The sequence below is a fragment of the Nuphar pumila genome, chromosome 14, assembly GCF_984573655.1.
Source record: "Nuphar pumila chromosome 14, dmNupPumi1.hap1.1, whole genome shotgun sequence".
NCBI lineage: Eukaryota > Viridiplantae > Streptophyta > Magnoliopsida > Nymphaeales > Nymphaeaceae > Nuphar > Nuphar pumila.
In genome coordinates this window covers 84262353-84286007 of record NC_143262.1, presented here as the reverse complement: position 1 = coordinate 84286007, position 23655 = coordinate 84262353, and the positions used below count along the sequence as shown (strand labels likewise).

The window sequence follows — 23655 nt, the reverse complement described above, 5'->3', positions numbered from 1 at the left end:
TGTTTTTTTCTTTTTCCTACATTCCTTTTTTTCATGTTGTCTTGTATATAGTGTAAGGTACAATTATTATATGACAAAATATCTTTTTCATAAAAGGTTGTAAGAAGGTACAATTATTGGTTTTCAAAAAGGACCTTTTTGAAACTATCGTATACTTTTATGATATAGTGTTTATGAATGAGTATGTAATATGCAATATGCAAGTTCCTGAAGGTTCTGTTACATATGACTCTAAAGAAGAAAAAAGTCTTCATCTTGAGGTAGCCGATCTCTTCATTTGAACTTTAGGAATGCATGGCTTATCAAGCTTTTTCTTCAAGGAGTATGATTGCACCATAGTTGTACTTGAACAGGAAGTCTCCATCCTTATTGAGTGAGATATCCTTGCATCAAATACTCGTTAGATTTATGGCAAAACATATTCAGTCATAATATAACATTATTTCAAGAGGACATCATATCATATAAAATCAAATGAGACAGTGTATCATATTATGTGACATCAAAACCGAGTTTCTCAACATTCTCCCCCTTTTTTATGATGACAAAATATGCTCCCCCTGTCAAAAAGACATTATGCATAGAAATAATAATATAATAAAAAAGTGAAATAATGTTTAAAGAGAGAATATTTCTCCAATAATGGAGACAGGTTTTCTCCCCCTTTGTCATGGACAAAAAGGAAGGGATCAGAGTAAAAGAGTTATTACAGACCAAATATTACAGTCCAAAAGTATTTAAAAAATATTACAGATAAAAAAATGAGTTTATCTCGAAGGTGGAGGAGGTGAATGTGTTCGGTCGACACGATTCCGCTTGCGAGTCTGCTGCAACAGGGCTTGATTACGAAGGATTCGATCCTGAGTTTGCTCGATATCCATCATAGCAGAAAAGTAATTGAAGGAGGATGTTGGATCTGCTTCATCAGAGTCGGGCATGTGCAGGGACCTTAGATTGAAGGTGGTTCCATCGAGGACTTGCGAGGGACGGAGGATGACTTCGTTGTGAAGTGGTACTTGGAAGTATTTGAGAATGGGAGTTATGAAACACCCAAAAAGAAGAAGCTCGAATTTCTGATAACGAATAAAAAGGTCAAAAAGAATGGATGACCAGTTTATCGGAAGAGAAGAAAAGATTGCGTAGATAAGAAGAGAGATTTTTTGAGGAACTAATCCCTGGCGGGGACGCTTGGGATAGATGTTGTGGAGAAGAATCTGGGCAAAAAGTTGAGCATGAGGTTGGAGATTCCTCATGTGCCATGGAAGTTGGTAGCAGTTGGTGCAGAGAAGTATTTTTCGAAGTACCGATCGGTCGATTGGTATTATGGTGTTAAGGTCGGTACCGGTGGAAGGTAGGTTTAGAATTCTACCTAGGTCGGAAGCATCGAAAATCATCAGCTGTCCTCAGACTTTGCTGGTGATTGAGGTATGTTCATGATCAGTAGAGAAGTTGGTATAAAACAGTCGGACTAGTTCGGGATAATAGGCAGCTGGGGATGAAGATCCTATTAGAGGTTTGAGTTCAGAGAGATAGGTGTCTAAGTCAAAGAGCATGAAGTCGTCAAAGTTGACCAATTTACCTTCATGAATGGGGCGAGAGCATAATAAGGTGTAAGTGTGAAACAAGTCTGGATACCTTAGATCTGCTGCTGTAATCACATTGTTGGAGGAAGAAGAGGCCATTGCAAGAGTTTGAAAAAAAAGAACTAAGGAGAGCGAGTTTGAAGAGGGTAATAGTGTGTAGGAGAATTGATAGATACGAGTGGAATTGGTATGGTATGAACCAATCCATTAAATAGAAGAATGACAATAATTTAGATATGTTTTGAATGACATTTGGAAGTGAGTGATTTTTAGAATTTAGTCAAATAAGGAAATCCGTGAGTAGTAAGTTAAGAGGCTTGTGAATGACAAATCAAATCAAGATTGGAGGATAGTGTATTATATTTGAGAAGAAGTCAAGGAGGACATGGTTTTGAATTATTCTTTTATATAAGAAAGAATTATCATGTGAGAGTTTTATCGAATTGTGAGTTTGTGTCATGTATGGAGTGACTTGATGTGTGATAAAGCCAAAAGAGTGAATTTTTCTATGGTTTTTAAGGATTTTCTAGAGATGAGGTGAAATAATGGCTTAATAAAAACAAATATCCTTTTATAAGATGTTTTTACTTTATGAAGAGTATACGTGAAGAATGTGTTTGGAATAAGACAAATAGAGATATGTGAGTGACATAAGATGAAGTTTTTCTTGAGGAAGTTTTTAATGAGTCTTGATTGGAGAGAAAAATATACAATATGAAAAAGGTCATGATTGCTAAAGACGATAATTGATTGTACATAGGCTATGATATAGTAGATGATATAGTAAAAAATTAGCAACAAAAATAGTAGATGATAAGTTGTATATTTTACGTGAAATGTAGCAACAAAAAGATCGATGGATAAATAATCAAATTTTGACCCAAGTTTTAGAGAAGTATATTGAAAGGACAAAGAAAGAGATATATCATTTGAATATGAGGAATATACTATTTTGTTGAAGATCGGCTAGCCTATCGTGAGAGAGAGGAGTGATGAGGATGGAAAGAAGAAGATATTGTGATTAGACATAAAGTTGTTTTGAGAGAAACAATGAGAAACTTGTGAAGAGAGATAGAGAGAGAGAGAGAAAAAGTGAGCAATGATGGCCTACTAAAACAAGAAACAAGTGGGTGTTATTAAAATATAGTGCATGGGTTGAAGTGTAGAAGATTGTTATTCGTATGAGGGGTTTTCACAAGAGGACAAAAGGTGATGAAAGGATGTTATGAGATGAGTGATATGAAAGAGTGTCATAATACTTATATTTAAAGAAGGTAGTACTCATGGGTATGCGTGGAGGAGGATAGGACAAAGTGTGATTATTAATGTGTACTTGAAAGGTGACAAAATGAAAGACATAAAGAATGTGTTGTTATTCATAGAAGTTTTGGTTTGAGGAACAAGGTTTTGAAGGAATTCGATTGAAGGAGTTCATAGTTTCTTTAGGAAAATAGTAAAGGAGTCAAAGTTATGAATGGAGATTCAAATCGTATGTGTGAGAGAGAGAAAAGTAACTAAAGTAACTATATAGTAAAGAGAAAGTCAAGTTATGAGAAACAATAATTATGAAAGTGATGTAAAAGATGATATGACAAGAGGTAGAATGTACTTTGACATGAAGTTTCAACTTTTTAAGGCATTTGTGGTATTCGAGACCCTTAGAAATGATTCTTTTGTAAACCAAAAAAAATGTGAAAGGAAGACACGATTATTAAAATTTTTAAAGTTCTTTTATTATCCTTATTAAGATGAATTTAGTAAATATTATGAACTCGAGTGAACTTAATATTTTAGTTTTATATATCATTCAATTTACATATACCTAGCTCTCTTCTTATTCTTATAAAATCTTCATTTTTTAAAGGTTTAGTAAAGATGTCTGCTAGTTGTTTATCTGTGGGTATAAATTCTAGTTTAATTATATTATTTAAGACTTGTTCTCTTAGAAAGTGATGTCTAATTTGAATGTGTTTAGTTCGAGAATGTAAAACAGGATTTTTGGAAAGGTTTATAGCACTTGTGTTATCACATAAAATAGTTGTATTTTCGAAATTTAAACCAAAATCTTTCAAAGTTTGTTTCATCCAGATGACTTGTGTACAGGCTAGGCTAGCAGCAATGTATTCGGCTTCAGTAGTTGATAAGGATACACAGTTTTGTTTCTTACTGAACCATGATACTAGTGAGTGCCCTAGCATATGACATGTTCCACTTGTGCTTTTTCTGTCAGATTTACTTCCAGCAAAGTCAGCATCGCTGTATGAGATTAGATCAAATATAGAGGATTTTGAATAGAATAATCCAAAATCAACTGTGTCCTTTAAATATCTCATTATTCTTTTTACAGCTTTAAGATGTGATTCTTTTGGATTTGACTGAAATCTAGCACACAAGCAAACACTGAACATAATATCTGGATGGCTAGCAGTTAAATAAAGAAGTGATCCTATCATACCTCGGTATACCTTTGTATCAATAGACTTACCATCTTCATCTTTGTCCAAAACAGTAGTAGTGCTCATAGGAGTAGATTTTGAAGCAGTTGAGTTCATGTTGAACCTCTTCAGAAGTTCACGAGCATACTTAGATTGATTGATGAAAACTCCATCATTGGTTTGCTTGATATGCAGTCCAAGAAAGTAGGTGAGTTCTCCCATCATGCTCATTTCAAATTCTTTCTGCATGGACTTAGAAAAATCTTCACAAAGAGTGCTGTTAGAAGATCCAAAGATGATGTCGTCGACATATATTTGAACAATTAGGGTATGATTATTCACTACTTTAACAAATAATGTAGAATCTGCTTTGCCAACAGAAAAACCAGTTTTTAATAAAAAAGTTTTAAGCCTATCATACCAAGCACGAGGTGCTTGTTTTAAACCATATAAAGCACGTTTGAGTTTAAAAACATGATCTGGGTATTGTTCATTTTCAAATCCTGGAGGTTGTTTTACATAAACTTCTTCATTTATAAAACCATTTAAGAAAGCACTTTTAACATCCATTTGATATAATTTGAAATCCATATAGCTTGCATATGCTAAGAGCATTCTAATAGATTCAAGTCTAGCAACAGGAGCAAATGTTTCATCAAAATCAATACCTTCCTCCTGGTTGTATCCTTGAGCTACTAGTCTGGCCTTGTTTTTTATAACATTATCTGCTTCGTCTAGCTTGTTTCTGAAGATCCATCTTGTCCCAATGATTGGATGATCCTTTGGTCTAGGTACAAGATCCCAAACATCATTTCTTTGGAATTGATTCAGTTCTTCAGTCATGGCTAGCATCCAGAACTCATCAATGATGGCTTCATCAATCTTCTTTGGTTCAAGTTGAGAAATGAATGCCATGTTTGCAATCCGTTCTAGCTGAGCTCTAGTTTGAACCCCCTTTGTTAGTTCTCCTAAAATCTGCTTTTGAGGATGATCTTTGATATCGACAAAGGTTCTTTGATGATCATCTTCATTAGACTTAGCTGTGTTATCTAAAAATAAATCTGTACTTTCAACATCATCATCATTAGTTTGTATATGAACAGATTGATCAATAGATTCACAAAAACTAACATGCATAGATTCTTCAATAGTATTATGACTCTTATTGAAAACTCTGTATGCTTTACTATGACTTGAATATCCTAAGAATATGCCTTCAACAGATTTAGCATCAAACTTATCTAGGCTATCTTTTGTGTTTAGGATAAAGCATTTACATCCAAAGACTTTGAAATAGTCTATTCTTGGAGTTCTGTCATAGAATAGTTCATAGGGAGTTTTATTTAATAAGGGTCTAATGAGAACTCTATTTGTTATGTAGCATGCAGTATTAACAACTTCTGCCCAAAAAGATTTTGCAAGATTATTGTGTTGGAGCATAGTCCTGGCAGATTCCTGAAGGGTTCTATTCTTTCTTTCTACTACACCATTTTGAGGTGCAGCTCTAGGAAAGGCAAAGTTATGAGAAATACCATGCAAGTTACAAAAAATTTCAAAAAGTTCATTTTCAAATTCTCCTCCATGGTCACTACGGATTTTAACAATAGAACAAGATTTTTCGTTTTGTAATTTTTTACATAAGATTTCAAATTGACAAAACGTGTCACTTTTGTTTTTCAAAAATATTACCCAAGTAAATCTTGAGTAGTCATCTACAATAACAAAAACGTATTTATTGTGATTATGACTAGCTACTCTAGAAGGACCAAAAAGATCCAGGTGGAGAAGCTCTAAAGGTCTCTTACTTGAAATGATATTTTTTTATTTGAAAGATGATTTTGATAATTTTCCTAATTGACATGCATCACAAAAGTAATCCTTTTTAAAAGAAATTTTGGGTAACCCACGTACTAACTTATTTTTAGCTAATTTAGACATGTATTTAGAATTTACATGACCCATTCTTAAGTGCCATAAATGTTGAGAGTCATTATTAGCTATAAGACAATGTTCTGTGATGTTTTCTAGGTATAGTTCATATATATTATTCTTTCTTATACCTTTTAAGATGATGTTTTCATTGGTGTCTGCTATGAGGCATGCATCATGATTAAAGCTAACATTATAACCTGTGTCACACATTTGACTGATACTTAGTAGGTTATGTCTTAAGCCTTTAACAAGGAGAACGTCTTTGATAAGAGGTTTATCTATGTTACCAATATTTCCAATATCAATTATCAAACCTTTGTTGTTATCTCCAAAAGTGACGGTTCCTCCTTCTTTATGATGAAGAACAGCAAAAAGGTCTGGATGTCCTGTCATGTGCTTTGAACATCCACTATCTAGTATCCATCTGTTCTTCTTCTTTGGAGCCTGCAAAACATTAAGTAAATCTCCTTTTTGGTACCCAATCGGGTCCTTTTTTGTTAGACTTTGGAACCCATATCCATTTGGATTTGGGTTTGTCTATATCTTTAGAGGAGTTAAAAGGATTATCATTATAATACTCCTTATTTGGTTCAGAAGAACTTTTCACAAACGTGGTCTTTTGATTCATACAAGAAGGTTTTTTGAAATGAGAGTAGCCAATACCATTCTTGTAAAAACAGACCTTCTGAGAGGATAAGAGTTTATCCAAGTTCTCTTTACCTTTAGTAAACTTGAAAACCGTTTTCATGAGGTTCTCGGTTTTACTTTTTAGCTCTGAAATTTCTACTTGCATATTTTTAGTTTTGGAGCTAGTAGAAGAAATTTCAGACATAAGCATAAGACTTTCCTTTTTCAACTCAGAATTTTCACTGCTGAGTTTTTCATTCTCTTGGGAAAGCTTTAAATTTTCAGATTTTAAATCTTTATTTTTTAAACTCAATTTGTTAGATTCTTCAAATAGTTCTTGAAAAGCATCTAGAAGTTCTTCAAAGGAAAAATCAGATATTTCACTTACCGAACTTTCGTTTGCCATGAAGCACATATTTGCAGTTTCGGCTTCATCATCACTTGACTCTTCACTAGTGGATGGTTCTGAATCATCCCATTGAGCATGCAAAGCCTTTTTCTTGAAGAACCTCTTCTTTGGTTCCTCAGTCTTGGACTTTCTTTTGAGAAGGGGACAGTCACGTTTTAAGTGGCCTGGCTTATTACACTGAAAGCACATGGGATCTTCTTTAGGATGTTTTCTTTCCTTGTGCCTGTTTGGAAGCCGGTTCCTTCTCATGAAGCGCTGAAATTTTCTTGTAAGTAGCGCAATTTCTGATTCTTTATCTGAGTCTTCATTCTCAGATAGGGTTGGGAAAGCTAGAGTTTTCTTTACTGATTGCTCTTCTTCCCTTCTTTCTTTCATGTGGACTTCATAGGCCATAAGATTGCCTATTAAGTCGTCCAAAGTAAGCTTAGATAAATCTTGAGCTTCTTCAATAACAGTAGTCTTTTTCTCTCAATCAGTTGTGAGAGATCTCAAGATTTTCTTCACCTTTTCAGTCTGAGAATATGTTACACCCAGAGATTTCAGATCGTTGGTGATGTTGGTGAATCTGGTAAACATCTCTGTGATGGGTTCATCTTTGTTCATTTTGAACAACTCATATTTTCTAACAAGAGATGAAATTTTGGCTTCTTTCACTTTGTTGGTTCCTTCATGAATAACTTTCAAAGAATGCCAAATATCATATGCAGATTCACATATAGATATTCTATTGAATTCGTTTTGATCAATGGCACAATATAAGGCATTCATAGCCTTTGCATTTAGGTTTGCCATTTTCTTTTCTTCATCAGACCATAAGCTATAGTCTGCGGATGGAGATGTGTATGGATGCTCAACAATTTTCCATACAGCAAAATCTATGGATTTGAGAAATATAGTCATTCTGCACTTCCAGTATCCATATATAGTTGGAGCCATTGAAGAAAGGAGGACGAGATGCGTGTTGACCTTCAATATCACGAGCATAGGAAGTAGATGCCATTTGTGCTGGAAGACTTGTTACGTCGAAACCAACAAACCTGCTCTGATACCAAATGAAATTCCACTAGAGGGGGGGTGAATAGTGAAATATGATAATGATCGATAAAATAAAATAATTAAGCAATAAGGCACAACACATAAAACACAGAATTTATACTGGTTCGGTCAGTATTCAGACCTACATCCAGTCCCCAAGCAAACCACTTGAGCTTTCCACTATAACATCCGAGTCACCGGATAAATAGTACAACACCCTCTTCCCCAGAGGTCTTCTTCTCTCAACAGAGAAGGACAACACCCTCTTTCACAGAGGTCTTCTTCTCTCAACAGAGAAGGGCAACACCCTCTTTCACAGAGGTCTTATTCTCTCAACAGAGAAGGGCAACACCCTCTTTCACAGAGGTCTACTTCTTTCAACAAAGAAGGAATACAGTGAATAACAGAGTTACAATACTTCCTATAGAACCTTCAGAATGATATGAATGCACGAATGAAGGATTCTCAGAATGTTCTGTTTGTCACTCAGATGATACTCTTTGTCAAAGAGCTGGACTTGACTTTTTCTCTTTTCTTTCTTTCTTTTTTCTCTTTCTTTTTCAAGGCTCTCTTTTCAAATATCGAATAGAAATTTTTCTCGTTGTAAGCTCACACGTCTATTCCATTCCATGTTTTAATAGTTTATTTGAGTGTGTTTATATAGCTTTTAAAAAGTAGTCGTTACATTTTTGGAATTGTAACTTTTTGAAATGTGAAATATTATGTCATTTCAAAAAATAAATTCGAGAATACCTTTTTCCATAAAAGTAGAATAGAGGGTACACTAGTCATTGTAATATTTTATGTAAAAAGTCTATTTCTTATAATAGTACATTGAACGTTGGGTTGTAGTTTTGTCTTTATTCTAATTAATGATTTGAGGTACATTAGTACTTCTTTGCTTTAAATGAGTGTAAGTACAATGAGTGCTTTGAGATATTTATTTGTACATAGTCATGTCAAGTGTTTTCTTTATGTTGTGTATTTCAAAGTCTCCAGAGAGAATGAGGACCAAAAGAAGGTCGACATTCTTTGAGAAGGATATTAACAAGGATTTGTTACAGGAGGCATTTAATGCTTTGTAAAGAGAATGATGACTTCAAGTAAGTCGACATTCTATGGTTATGAAAAAAGTAACTAGAGTCCTTTCAAAAACATATTTTATTTATTTTTCTTTTGTGTAGCCGATTTATGTTTTTGTCTTCTTCTTATATAAAAAAAAACATTTCTTTAAAGAAGATAACTAAAGTCTTGTTAAAACATATTTTATTTGTTTTTCTTTTGTAGTCGATTTTATGTTTTTGTCTTCTTATATTAAAAATATTTCTAGAGTCTTTTCAAAAACATATTATATTTGTTTTATCCATGTAGCCGATTTTATGTTTTTGTCTTTTTCCTACATTCCTTTTTTTCATGTTGTCTTGTATATAGTGTAAGGTACAATTATTACATGACAAAATATTTTTTTCATAAAAGGTTGTAAGAAGGTACAATTATTGGTTTTCAAAAAGGACCTTTTTGAAACTATCGTATACTTTTATGATATAGTGTTTATGAATGAGTATGTAATATGCAATATGCAAGTTCCTGAAGGTTCTGTTACATATGACTCTAAAGAAGAAAAAAGTCTTCATCTTGAGGTAGCCGATCTCTTCATTTGAACTTTAGGAATGCATGGCTCATCAAGCTTTTTCTTCAAGGAGTATGATTGCACCATAGTTGTACTTGAACAGGAAGTCTTCATCCTTATTGGGTGAGATATCCTTGCATCAAATACTCGTTAGATTTATGGCAAAACATATTCAATCATAATATAACATTATTTCAAGAGGACATCATATCATATAAAATCAAATGAGACAGTGTATCATATTATGTGACATCAAAACCGAGTTTCTCAACAATATTATCATTAAACATCTTATACATGAGTGTTTTGTTAGTGAATTGTATGAAAGAACATGAACCCAATAGCTTCTATAAGCCCAACATGAGCCATGGTGGATTCAAGCCCATGCAAGAAGAGATGACAACTTTACATAGAAATCAAACATGGACCCTGGTGCCTCCTAATGAGTCACACAATATGGTTTGGTGTAAAATTGATATATCATATTAAGAGGCATGTTGATGGTATGGTCGTCAGGTAGAGAGTGTTTGTTGCTAAAGGGTATAACCAATAGAAAGGGGTTGATTATTTAGAAACTTATAGTCATATTGTTAAACCAATTTATTCGTGCGGGTTTAGCCATTGCAATTAGTAGAAAATAGCTTCTATGACAGCCGGATGTGAGTAAGTTTTTTTTTTTTGCATAGTTTTCTAAAAAGCAAGTTTTCATGACTTAATCCCCTGGTTTTGAAGATAATTTTTCTTAACTATGTTTGCAAATTAATTAGATCTCTATGTGGTTTGAAACAAACTCCAAAATCTTAGTTTGAAAGACAGTTCATATTTCTAAAAAAAGAGTTAAATATTTGATCAAAATTGGTTTTTATGAGTCTAAAGCACATAATTCTCTATTTATAAAAAGATCCAGCCATGTAATCTTTGGAAATGATACCATTGTTATAGGGAGTTTATAAGAAGAAATGCAACCCATTATTTACAGCTTTGGAAAAGAATTTTCAATGAAAGATGGTGGTCATCTTCATTTCTTCGTAGGTGTGGAAGTTAAACAAAGTCAAAGTGATATTATTTTGTCACAAATAAAATATATTTATGATTTATTGGTGAAAGCTCAAATGGTTCATTTAAAACCTGTTGTTACTCTAGTGGCCCTAAATGTTATTTTGTCAAAACATGGTGGAAAATATTTCAATGATGTTGAAGCATAGTAGGAGCTATGTAATATGTTATATTAACCCACATTGATATAGCCTTTGTTGTTAATAAGGCTTATTAATTTATGCATGCTCCAACAAAAGAACATTGAAAACATGTTAGGAGAATTCTTCACTGTATTAATTGTTCAATTATTTTTGGCTTGAAAATCACTAAGCATAAGATTGTTTAAGGCTTGCAAGATACTCAAATGCTTATTGAGCTAGGTGTCTTGATGACAGAAAATCAACTAATGGTTATATCACTTATCTGGAAGACAATATCAATATCATAGTTACTCTAATAAGCAGCACACATCACAAAAGTATAATATAAAGCCTTGGCAGGTCATCGGCAGAGTTTTAAATGTAATTTTTATTTAGTTTTTATTCGTGATTTTACGACCCCTCACCCTCTCACTCTTAAGTGCGAACAGTGTTACAGAGGGAGGGATGCACCGTCTTTATCTTGTCATTTTTACGTACTGCACGTCGCGCTCTCATTATGGTATCTACCTCTCTCTCTCAACGTAACGTCCTGGTTTCATGTCAGGCAAGTGGTTGAGCGTAGGTCGAATCGGGGGCGTATTTTGCATGGTTCAACGTTTCGAAACGTGTCATCTTAGACACGCAATAGTTTTGTCGTGTCACTATCTCATAATAATTTCCATAAAAAAGTAATAAATAGTCCAAAATATTAGGCATTAAGATATATATATATATATATATACGTAAAGAGAGAGAGAGAGAGAGAGAGAGAGAGAGAGAGAGAGGCTTTGGCCTGATATAGTCTGCATTTCAGCTTGTAAGTGTAAGTGTGTGAGCCTCACAGAGAGAGTGAGAGTGAGAGTGAGAGAGGATGATGATGATGGGGGAGGGAGGAGTGGGAGTGTGCGTGGTGACTGGGGGCCGTGGTTTCGCTGCCCGGCACATCGTGTTGATGCTCCTGCAATCGCGGTCGTGGATCGTCCGGATCTCCGATCTCCATCCGTCCATCAAGCTCGAGCCGGCCGAGGAATCCGGCCCCCTCGGCGACGCCCTCCGCTCCGGCCGCGCCGTCTACGTCTCCGCCGATCTCCGCAACAAGGCCCAAGTGCTCCACGGTACTCTCTCTCTCTCTCTCTCTCTCTCTCTCTCTCTCTCTCTCTCTCTCTCTCTCTCTCTCTCTCTCTCTCTTGGGCCTGGTGGGTTATCTGGTAGGTTCAATGTTGGTTGAACCTGTTTCGTAATGTTGATGGTTATAGTTCGTCTCTCTCTCTCTCTCTCTCTCTCTCTCTCTCTCTCTCTCTTACCCATTTGGTTCTTTCACGATTTCCTCTATGAAATTGGTGATTTTGGCTACATTTGATGGGAATTTTTCTGCCATGCAATTTGTGGTCTTCCCCATTTCAAGTTTTTTCCTAGAAATCCATGGTGGCCCATACTGGGGAGTCCTCTTGGGACCCCATTGGCTCGGTTTAGGCCTAACTTTCGTCATTCGAGTCGACCATCTTGAGCATTTCATCTGAAAATTTCAGACTTGCCAATGAGGAGCGTGAATTGAATCACCCGAGTCTCTGCTGAGACGCTGGGATGTGTGTGTGTGTGTGTGTGTGTGTGTGCAGAAATGAATTCACCCAAATCAGGGTGGAGTTTCCGAGCAGAACGTAAGTTTTTGGGTTCTGTTTGATGCAACTATGGCTGCCCAACAATGTTATGGTTTGGAAGACGCAGTTGAATGGGCAAATTTTATGCAAATTAGCTATATCAACATGCTTTGATCTGCTGTCTTGGTGTCATGTATGATTGTGTTTAATCAAGTTGATACAGTTCGTAGGGTTCGTTGATTCCTCATTGTGGTTGGTTTAAGATGCCGAGGAAGAAGTTGGTTAGGGAGTGTGTTTGTTGGTGGGTTAATGTATAAACACTCTTCTGTTCCAACGCTAATGGAAATTAGCAAAGCTATCAACTTCTTTAGCGCTTATAAGTTCTTCAAATACCATTATGGTGTCTTATATTAGATAGCATCATTACAAGACGTTTTGGTAAATCTAGAAAAAAATACTTTTTTTTTGCAGATTCATCATATTTTAGAAATACCCAAAAATGCAAATTATGCTTACAGGATTATGTGGTGTCAACTGCTAACGAGATTACTTGTAGTCAGGTGTCTTCATGATTTAGGGGTAAAAAATGAATTTATAATCTTGTTAACCGCTACTAAAAGCGCTTTGTAACTCAAACTTCAGACTTGAGCAATGTCTATCAGTTAAACAAAGTTGGATCGATGATTGCCTTAATGCGTGAGTGAACCAGCTTTGTTTTACACATTTTGTAGTAGGCCGCTGCTTGCTGCAAATAAATATAGGACGAGGACCTAACGTGGGAAAGGAGAGAACTTATGAATCATTTTATTCTGATTTCTTGACTGCTGTAGTTCTCAAGAGTTGTTTATAGGGCAATGTGGTGGGACTGGTTGAGATAGGAACTGTGCATAATAAGTGATATCATAACTTTCACATGAAGTTACATGTATTTATTGGAGAATTTGTCTTTCTATTGGAAGTTCCACTTTTGACGGTACCGTTCTTTCTGTTATTGTGAAGCTTGTCAAGGGGCAGATGTTGTTTTTCACACTGCTGCTCCAGATTCATCAATTAATAATCACCAGCTTCATTATTCGGTTAATGTTCAAGGTAAAAGGTTTGTTTTCTTTGTGCAGTTTTGTTTTTTTGGCTACCCAAAGTCTCAATCATACCAACAGAAGTTTTAATGCATAAACTATGGTTTATAGGAACCAGCAACGTTATTGATGCCTGTGTTGAATGCAAAGTAAAGAAACTCATATACACTAGCTCCCCAAGTGTAGTTTTTGATGGTATTCATGGAATTCTTGATGGTGATGAGTCATTGTCATACCCAAAAACGGTATACTTTTCTCTGGAGTAACATAAATTCCTATTTGAGTATTTTACAGTGTCTTACTGTGATATTCTACACCTTTCGTTATCTTATTCCATTTCTTTTTCTCTTTTTTAAATACTTTGTATAGCATAATGACTCATATTCGGCAACCAAAGCAGAAGCAGAGGCACTAGTTTTACAGGCAAATGGAAGAGAAGGCCTTTTAACATGCTGCATACGTCCTAGCAGTATTTTCGGCCCTGGTGATAGACTTTTTGTGCCATCTTTAGTGTCTGCTGCAAGAGCTAAGAAGTCTAAGGTATGCACAAGAAATAGCTTTTATTTTGTAGAATTTGTTGCTTTGCTTCTCAGATACCTGCAGAAGTGCACATGTATATGAGTTGGTCCCTCCTAATACCTTACAGTAAAGACAAGGAATGGATGGTTCTGCAAATTAGACCCTACAATTTATTTAGTACACCTTGTATTAGTTGAGAGAAGATTTATGTTTATATATTTATAAAGGAATCTAGAATCAATGGTTCATATTGCATCTAAATTTTGTAGCAAAAATATTTTCTGATTGATTTGATCCAAAGCTTGTTTTCTAACAAACAAGCAATGATATGCACCCTTCTGGATTCAGATTAAGTATAAGCCACCAGTAACATTGAAATCTAAAATCGACCATTTGTTGTTTGCACCATCAGGTCTTCGGAGGAACCAATTACTATACACGTAATTCATTTTATATTTTTATATTTTTTGTCTATATTCTTGAGTGAACTGGAAGTTTTGTTGTGCATACACATTCCTTTTATCTTTTTCAAGTGTCCATGTTTCACCAGCTGTATCCATGTCCGACCACATGTCCTTCATTCCTTTCTACTCTATGTCACCTGGGTACGGGTACGGGTACGGGTACGGGTACGGGTACGGGTACGGGTACGGGTACGGGTACGGGTACGGGTACGGGTACGGGTACGGGTACGGGTACGGGTACGGGTACGGGTACGGGTACGGGTACGGAGGGTACGACACTGCAATTCCAAAAAATGTGGGTACGGGGACACGGCTAAATATATACTGAAAAATATACATTATATATCTAAAATATACTGAAAATATGTATTATACATCTAAAATATATATTATATATTGAAAATATAATACATAATATAAATATAATATAGGACACGGCAAATGCTGTGTCCAGGTACCAGTACCCATGTCGACACGGGTACAGCACCCAAGGTGTCATGTTGTGGTAACATAGTTTCTACTACGAACCTATGATTTCCATCCTGTTTTTGAATGTTTCTTCACATTTTTGGCATGCAGTTCTTGATTTATATTTATAAAAGAAAAAATTGTATATTTTATGCTGGCATGAGATTAACACTGGAAATTAGCTTTGAATATCATTTTCCAGTCAAAAGATGCTGTTTGTTTTATGACATCTTTTATATATTATTTTCTGCTATATGATTTTCTGTTTGCCTAAAAGGAAAAAAAAAACACAGGGTCGGATGAGAAGGTTGCATCATTAGTCCATAAGATAGGTAACCTCATTTTGTTTGTCTATGCTTCAGTTCATAATTGGTGATGGAAACAACATGTATGATTTCACTTATGTTGAAAACGTGGCTCATGCTCATATATGTGCTGAGAAGGCTCTAGGACTGGAAGCGTTTGGTGAGGAAAGTGCTGCAGGGAAGGTAATGTATCTCTTTTAGATTTTATCTCTTATGCATCCAATCATATGCTAATCATTTCTTTTCTTTTTTGCAGGCATTTTTTGTGACCAATATGGAACCAATCAAGTTTTGGAAATTTACGTCACTGATTCTCGAGGGATTGGGTTATCAAAGGTAGTTGAACATTTACAACTCTTATTATGGCATTTTTTAGATCATCAGCTAATTGAATAGTTTCTTGCTATTTATTTACTGTTTCAACTTTGAAAAATGCATTGTATAGTTTATAAATTATTGAAAGCTGTAAATAGCTTTTAACTTGAGTTGCTGAACCTTTTTAGCCACGTGTAGCTAGTATTGGGCTACCAAATGTTAGATTTTTTGCATGCCTATCTCATTCTGAACCCAACGAAAACTCATTGGAGCCTAGCCTTAACTTGATGAACTTTCATCAGTAGGCTGGTGGAAAAGGTAGACATGGATGAATTTACATGTTGTAACCATTCCTCGATCTGATCTCTATATAGAAGCTTTCAAAAGATTAGATTGGGTTCATCTCATCCGCGTCTGATTCTAACCAAGATAGGACAGAGTCCAAAGACCCAAGCTAGATCCTCTTGGAATTGGGCTGCATTACAGGAGCCTCAAGGTTGGATCTAGATTATGAAATGGTGGTCTTCCACAAATGCACTTGAATCCACCAAAGAATGTTTATAAAGACACTTCAAGCAAACCCATAAAAGGGTATAAAAGAAAGAACACAACAATAAATAAATAAATCTTTATTGATAATAAAAATGCTTAAGAAGCATTTAAAAGGACACTTTACAATGGAGGGGCTCACCCCTATTTATACAAGGAAGAAGGTGTGCTTCCAATAGAGTCGTTGGACCTAGTCCAACAGCTCTATTTCTAGCCATTGGACCTAGTCCAACGACTAGGGCTTTAGTCAAGATCTAAATAGATCTTGACTACGTATTTCAAATTGAACTACAAAAGAAAAAGAAAAAAGAAAAAAAGAAAAGAATAATAAAATAAATATATATTATATAATTATTTTATTATTATATATAATATATATATATATATATTACATGTTTACATTTTAACACTCTCCCTCAAACTTACGGTACAATGAGCGAAAGTTTGTCTAAGAGAAAGTAAAATCTAGGAGTAGCGAGAGGCTTTGTGAGGAAGTCTAACATATGGCAGATCAATGGTTCTATGTAAGTACTCCTCTCTGACATAGTGATAGTCCATCTCAATGTGTTTGGTGTGCTCATGTAACGTCCGGTTGCTTGCAATGTAGATGACACTTTTGTTGTCATAACACATTTTTGACGCTTGCATCACTTCAGCTCCCATATCTGCTAACAATCGTCTGAGCCAAACAACTTCCATAGTAGTGGTTGCTATGGCTTGGTATTCAGCTTCGATGGAGGAAAGTGAGACCTTCTGCTTCTTCTTTCACCTTCACGAAATCAAGGATTCACCTAAGAACACACAAAAACCAGTGGTTGAGTGCCTATTATTGGGATTACCTCCCTAGTCATCATCAGTATATGTAATTAAATTTAAAGACGATGAAACAGGCAAGAAGAGTCCTTCTAAAAGAGAGGATTTTAAGTATCTAATAATATGCAAAACTGCTCCCATATGCACAGAGGTGGGAGCATGTTGAAACTGACTAGCATTGTGAACATGTGTTATACCTGGCCTAGTAATGGAAAGATAAGAAAGAGCTTCAATAAACTGTTTGTAAGGAGTAGGATCGTAAAGAAGTTCTCCATCATCAATTTTTATTTTAATGTTGACAACTTCTTGAATGTCCATTTTCTTATCATCTATAATTTTAAACCTTAAAATAATATCAAGAGCAAATTTAGATTGATATACCAAATACCCACGAGGGGAATAAGCAACTTTAATGCCTAAAAAATATCTTAATAACCCTAAGTCGGTCATTTCAAAGTGAGTTTTAAGAAGAGTTTTGATATTTGCAACTCCCTGTTTGTCGCCTTCAGTGATGATCATATCATCCACATAAAGAAGGAGAATAATGATGTCTGCATCTGATTTATTAATAAATAAAGCAATGTCAGTTAAACAAGGTTGAAAATCAATATCAAGCATAACATGACTAAATCTGTCATACCAGGCTTTTGGAGCCTGTTTAAGACCCATAAAGAGTTTTTTCTAGATGAAGAGCTTTATCCTTAGGGATACTAATACCAGGCGGAGCTTCCATGTATACTTTTTCAGTGAGATTCTCATTCAGAAACGCATTTTTGACATTCAATTGAAGGATAGGTCATTTTCTAATGAAGGTTAAGGCTATTAAGGTTCTAATTGTGGTCATACGGGCCACATGAGCGAATGTTTCTTCATAATTGATGACATACTCTTGGGCATATCCTTTTGTCAGTAGACGAGCCTCATAGCTTTCCAAGGTTCCATCACTTTTGGTTTTGACTTTGTATACCCACCTAGAGCCTATAAGTTTTTTACCCAGAGGAATATCTTGGATAGTACAGGTGTTGGCCTTTTCTAATGGATCCAATTCTGTTTTCATGACTTCTATTCATTTTATATGATTTTTGGCTTGAGAATAGGATGATGATTCAACATATGATTGTATTAATGCAATGAGTGCCCTTTATGTGGGTGAAAAAGATTCGTAAGACACAAATTTTTCAGGAGGTTTAAAAATTCTAGACGTCCTTCTGGGTGAAACTTTGAAGTATTTTTTTAATGCACATGGAAGATTTGGCTTTCTACGTCTTGAATATTATCGACTGATATTCCTATAGATTTTCTCTCCATTATCATCATTTTCAATAGCAATAGGACTTTGATCATTGTCAAAATCACATTCATTGGATTTTGAAGTTAGATCAATTAAAAAGGAATATTCAGTGACATCCTTGGATTTTTCGAATCCAAAGAAGCTTTTTTTTTTTCAAAAAAGAAACATTTCTTAACACATAATTTTTTATTTTGAAAGTCGAAACACCTGTAGCTTTTTTTATTACCAGCATATCCTAAAAAGGCTTATGAGATTGCACGAGGAGAGAGTCTGTCATTTTTGTTGGTAAAAACAAAACATTTGCATCCAAAGACTCTTAATCTAAAATAATCTGGAGCTAAATTAACAAGTTTTTCTATTGGAGTTATATTCTTTAACGAGGAAGATGACATCCTATTGATGAGGTAGGTGGCAGTTATGACCGCTTTAGCTCAAAAACTTTTTGGAACTTGATTTGCAATTAGCAAGGTCCTAGTAGTTTTCATAATGTATTTACGTTCGGCTAGGTCATTCTGTTCTGGAGCGCGTGGACATGATCTTTGATGTGTAATGTCATATAAATTGAGATAATATTTGAATTCTTTGGATATAAACTCTCCCCTTGAATCAGTGCGAAAAATGAAAATATCATTCTGAAACTTATTTTTAACCATTTTATAAAATATTTAAAAGTTAGCAAAAACTTCAGATTTATGTTTAAAAAAATAAATCCAAGTATGTCTAGAAAAGTCATCAACAAAAATGACATAATATGCATAATTACCTTTGGAAATAACTGGTGTGGGTCTCCAAACATCTGAATGTATTAACTCAAGTGGTCGTGAAAAAACAAAAGTTCTACTAAAAAAATGTAATCTTTTTATTTTGCCAAGAATGCAGTCTTTACAAAAAAAACTTTCAGAATTACAAAATTTTCTCAAACTTGGAAAATATTATCATTGTCATCTATCTTTTACAAGCGTAAGAGAAGAATAGATGAGAGAAAAGTGTAGATAAGAGAGTAAGAGAGAGGAAACAAACAAATTTTTGTAGCGCAAGTCCTCCTTTCTTCAAACAAATCTTCTTGAGCCAAGAACAAGGTGATGAAATACCTTTTGCAAATGAGGTACGAAAATCGAGGCAGAAGCACTTTAAGATCCACGGTCTCAACGGCTCTGATACCGTGGTCTTCCACAAGTGCACTTGAATCCACCAAAAAATGTCTATAAAGATACTTCAAGCAAACCCATAAAAGGGTATAAAAGGAAGAACATAACAATAAATAAATAAATCTTTATTAACAATAAAATTGCTTAAGGAGCATTTAAAAGGACACTTTACAATGGAGGGATTCACCCCTATTTATACAAGAAGGAAAGAGGTGTGGAAGAGCTCTTAGAGTCGTCGGACCTAGTCCAACAGCTCTATTTCTAGCCATTGGCTTTAGTCAAGATCTAAATAGATCTTGACTACGTAGTTCACATTGAATTACAAAAGAAAAAGAATAAATTATAAAAGAAAAAAGAAAAGAATAATAAAATAAATATATATTATATAATTATTTTATTATATATATATTACATGTTTACATTTTAACAGGCTAAATCCATCAGATTGATGCCGGTGGCGAGGCTTTTTCTCAAATAAGCATATCTTTGTGTTGATAGTTTTTTCTGCTCACAAACTTCAATATTCTACTCAGGAGTGTCCTTTTACAACAGGAATTAGTTATTTCTCTTTTTGGTAGATTCTTTGTATGGTTATTCTTTTGGTCCACCTCCAGCTTATTAGGTTTTGTATCTTCAGCAGTTTTTCTCAACATCAATTACTATGATGACTAAAGTGAATTGCTGTGAATAATACTGACCACCTTAGCTTAAAGTGGCTCTCAAGCATCTAGTCAAAACATTGACTTGAAATCTTTGTCCTTTATCTCCAGAACATAGGCATAAACCCATTTCCACTAGGTTCTTCCAGTCTCATTGGTATAAACTTCCTCTCTATCTTTGAAGTGGCCTTTGGTTACAAGAGAATATGAAAACCAATCAAGTAGTGCTTAAACCCTTTAGTTAGCGTATGCTTTGTTTCATGCATAGAACTCGATCATACTCTTTTTGTGGACATCAAAATGCAATGAACAATGAGCATCAGTTCCATGCAATGTTGTGAAAAGCGTTGAGGCGTAGCGAGGTGCTCCACCAAAAACTGAGGCAAGGCGTAAGCCTCGAGGAGTAATGTGTAAGCCTCAAAAAAAAAATTTTGAAAACTTAAAAAAAACTATAAAAAAATATCTAAAATTACAAATAAAAAAAATGCTTTATTGATGAAGCAACAACCAACAAGAAATAAAAAATCTCAAAAAAATACCAAAAAAATATGATATTAACATGTAAAAGTAACATTAATGCAACAACTTGATCTACGTAAGTATCTAAGAAATAAAATATGAGCATTCATTCAATAAAAATTTAACATTAACAATGAAATGCATATTAGCATTAACAACATCATGTCATCATTAGAAAATGTATATTGACATTAACAACAAAATGTTAATATATTTGTCCAAAACTCTTCAAAATGAGAGTGTTATCATTCACAAGTGCAAATGAAAGACCTAAAGACACGCATAAATGCCCATAGCCTTATGATATGAATTAGGGCCTAGGCTCTTGTGCAATGAGAGCAGGGAGAGAGAGACACACAAGTGTACCTTCTTCTTCTTCTTCTTTGCCAGAGACGCAGGAAGACCGAGAGACGAGACCGAGAGAGCAGGGAGGGAGATAGCCCAAAAAAATTTTGGGCTATTTAACCCCAAAATTGAGTGCCCCCATTTGACTCATAACTGTGAGGTGCACGCCTCATGCCTGAGGCGCCCCTCGCCTCAGGGCAAAAAGGTTCCATGTGAACTTTAAGACTTCTTTGGGAAGCCTGAACCAAACTGTGAATGTTTTTGAGTTATTTTTTCTAATACAATCCTGGCTGCAATTTTATTGAAAAAAAAATTACATGCTTCTGATGGATGTGAGCACTGCATGCCCTTATAGTTCATAGATTTCAAATTTCAATCTATCCCCTTTGAGTGTATGAACTTTATGAATTCTTTGTCCTTTTTCTTTGGAGTGAAGCTATGTTAGTTTTGACTCGTCATTATTCCAAGTTGATTGAACTATTCTTTGCATTTTTTCTCAAGCATTATAATCAATTCAATTTCATTTAGGAATCTTATTGTAAATCTTGTGCCCAGGTAGAAAGTAAATATTATGATTTCGTTGTTGTTTGTTACCCTTTATGATGCTTGCATGGTTTTATTGTTATGTAGCTGTAGTTTCATTATCTACTTGCAAGAATTATGTTTGGTTAATTTACTTGTTTGCTGATTCTCCCTTTTCTTCTTTACAGTTTCATTGGCCTATTAATAGGCTGTAATTTTTCTTTTTTCATTGAACCTGCAGGCCTAGTATTCATCTCTCTGTGTCTTTTTTAATGCCAATTGCACATATAGTGGAGTGGACATATAAATTGCTTGCCCCGTATGGGATGCCTGTACCTCAATTGACACCATCAAGAATTAGACTTCTCACTGTTGACAGAACCTTCAATTGTTCAAGAGCCATGAAACTGATTGGTTATTCACCAATCGTGTCACTCAAGGTCTCATTCTAAAATTAATCTTGTCAAGTTTAACTGTGAGCAAATTCTTCATGCAAATATTGGGTTTTATAATGTGTTGTGCAGGAAGGCCTAGAAAGGACAATTGAGTCATTTTCTCATCTGAAAGCTGGGGTAACCAGCAGGAAGATGGATGGGTTATCAAAGGCTGCAGAATGTCTTGGAGGTGGTAAAGGTGTGATATAGTTCTATAACATATGGTTCTCCAAAAGATAAGGGGGGAAGGTTTGTTGTTCTGGGTAGAAAAAGTTGTTTCAGATATTGATGGTGCCATATACCTTTCAGTTGCAGACATACTCCTTTGGAAAGATAAGAAGCACACGGTCAGCGTGGTAGTGTTGCTACTTGCAGCATACTACCACTTCTTTATTTCTGGATATACAATCATCACTGCTGTTTCAAAGCTACTCCTATCGGTGATGCTATTCCTGTTTGTCAATAGAATTTTGCCTGAATCCATGTACGTGTCATTATTTTCAATCTATTCCTTCCGTGCACAGTTCAATGTTTAGGTCTAGCTACTTGACTCGTTGCCCAAAACTATCTAATGGTATTTTGATAGACGTGGCTCCCAGCTGATTAGACATCAGCCACCAACTTCTGAGCTTTGAATTTTTAAATAAGAGTTCAACTATGTTACCTGAACTAAGCTGAGTTAGTCAGGTACTATGGAATTGTCAACTTGGACCTATTCCCTAATCAGTTTGGATTCTCAAGTTGATTGTGAGACTGCAGACCAGTCAGTCTTAGTTGCACCTTGCATGTCGTTAAAATCTTAGGATACTAGTCCAAACTGACTACTGAGGTTTTTGATATTGAAACTGAGATTGCAGATTTGGCTACAAAATAGATAAAGTACCTACCTCCTGCTTTGAGATTTCTGGAGATGTGGCTCATCATTCAACTACTAAATTTGCGTCTACGTGGAATTCTATGGTCGGTATTCTCATGTCTGTTTCTCAAGGAAAGGATTGGGTGCTTTTTTCTAAGGTTAGTTGCATTCCTGATTTGATCATTTAACTGCATTGAACAATCACTTTATATTTGTCTACGTTGCTGATTTTCACGAGATATTTTTTTTCTTTCCCTATATTTGCTGACAATTCCATTTTCTATTCATCTAACTGTTTTATTGATCAGGTGGTTGCCTTTCTTTTGATTACAAGCATTATTGGAGCTTTTTCAACGAAAACGTTTGTGGGAATAGGTTCAAACCCAACGAATCATTTCCATTTAGTTCTATGTAATGCTGAAGAGTTCTTATTGTGCTTATGCCTTGTTCCCATTGCAGGTATCCTTTTTGCATTCACGGTATTCTATGCCTATGACAAGATGAAGACATAGATATATTGATTTGGAACAAGTTTTTTGCATTGAAAGAAAAATCTGAGATAGCTCAGAAATTGCTGATGAGTTCCATGCATAGCTTGTTGTGTGTGTGTGTGTGTGTGTGTGAGAGAGAGAGAGAGAGAGGTTCTTTATGTATCTTTCCAATGTTTTTTAAGCGATATTCGTTTCCAATTAAGATTTGTATCCTTTCTTAAATTTATGTTATAGCTTGCATGATTTGAGGGGCCACCACATACTTTGGTGGTTGTTTATTGTGCATGGGTTGTAGCTTGGTTGGCATTCTTGGGATTAGGTATCTCGGACGCATGCAATCGCAAATATAAACAATGAATGCACAGCTAAGCAAATATAACAATCTTCTAGTGTCCGGACTTGAAATAGAAGGTTTTCAATCATCATTTTCTCCCAGTGACTTTTTGTACTGCAT

The 23655-nt window shown here is 35.1% G+C and overlaps 1 protein-coding gene across 2 annotated transcripts; it reads left to right on the top strand.

The window, feature by feature from the left end:
- Window positions 1-11605: 11605 nt before the first annotated feature.
- Window positions 11606-23423, top strand: LOC149817181 (3beta-hydroxysteroid-dehydrogenase/decarboxylase-like). 2 transcript variants are annotated; one of them, XM_089988158.1, is made up of 12 exons: window positions 11606-11944; window positions 13427-13516; window positions 13615-13748; window positions 13873-14043; window positions 15317-15442; window positions 15516-15595; window positions 21662-21860; window positions 21945-22053; window positions 22164-22338; window positions 22712-22868; window positions 23019-23085; window positions 23170-23423. In XM_089988158.1, the coding sequence occupies exons 1-12, from the start codon at window positions 11701-11703 to the stop codon at window positions 23220-23222; spliced, it is 1605 nt and encodes a 534-aa protein (XP_089844284.1). In that variant the 5' UTR covers window positions 11606-11700; the 3' UTR covers window positions 23223-23423. The 2 variants fall into 2 exon arrangements, with proteins under 2 accessions (XP_089844284.1, XP_089844286.1); XM_089988160.1 differs by having other exon boundaries at window positions 11610-11944; window positions 21945-22044.
- Window positions 23424-23655: the final 232 nt, after the last annotated feature.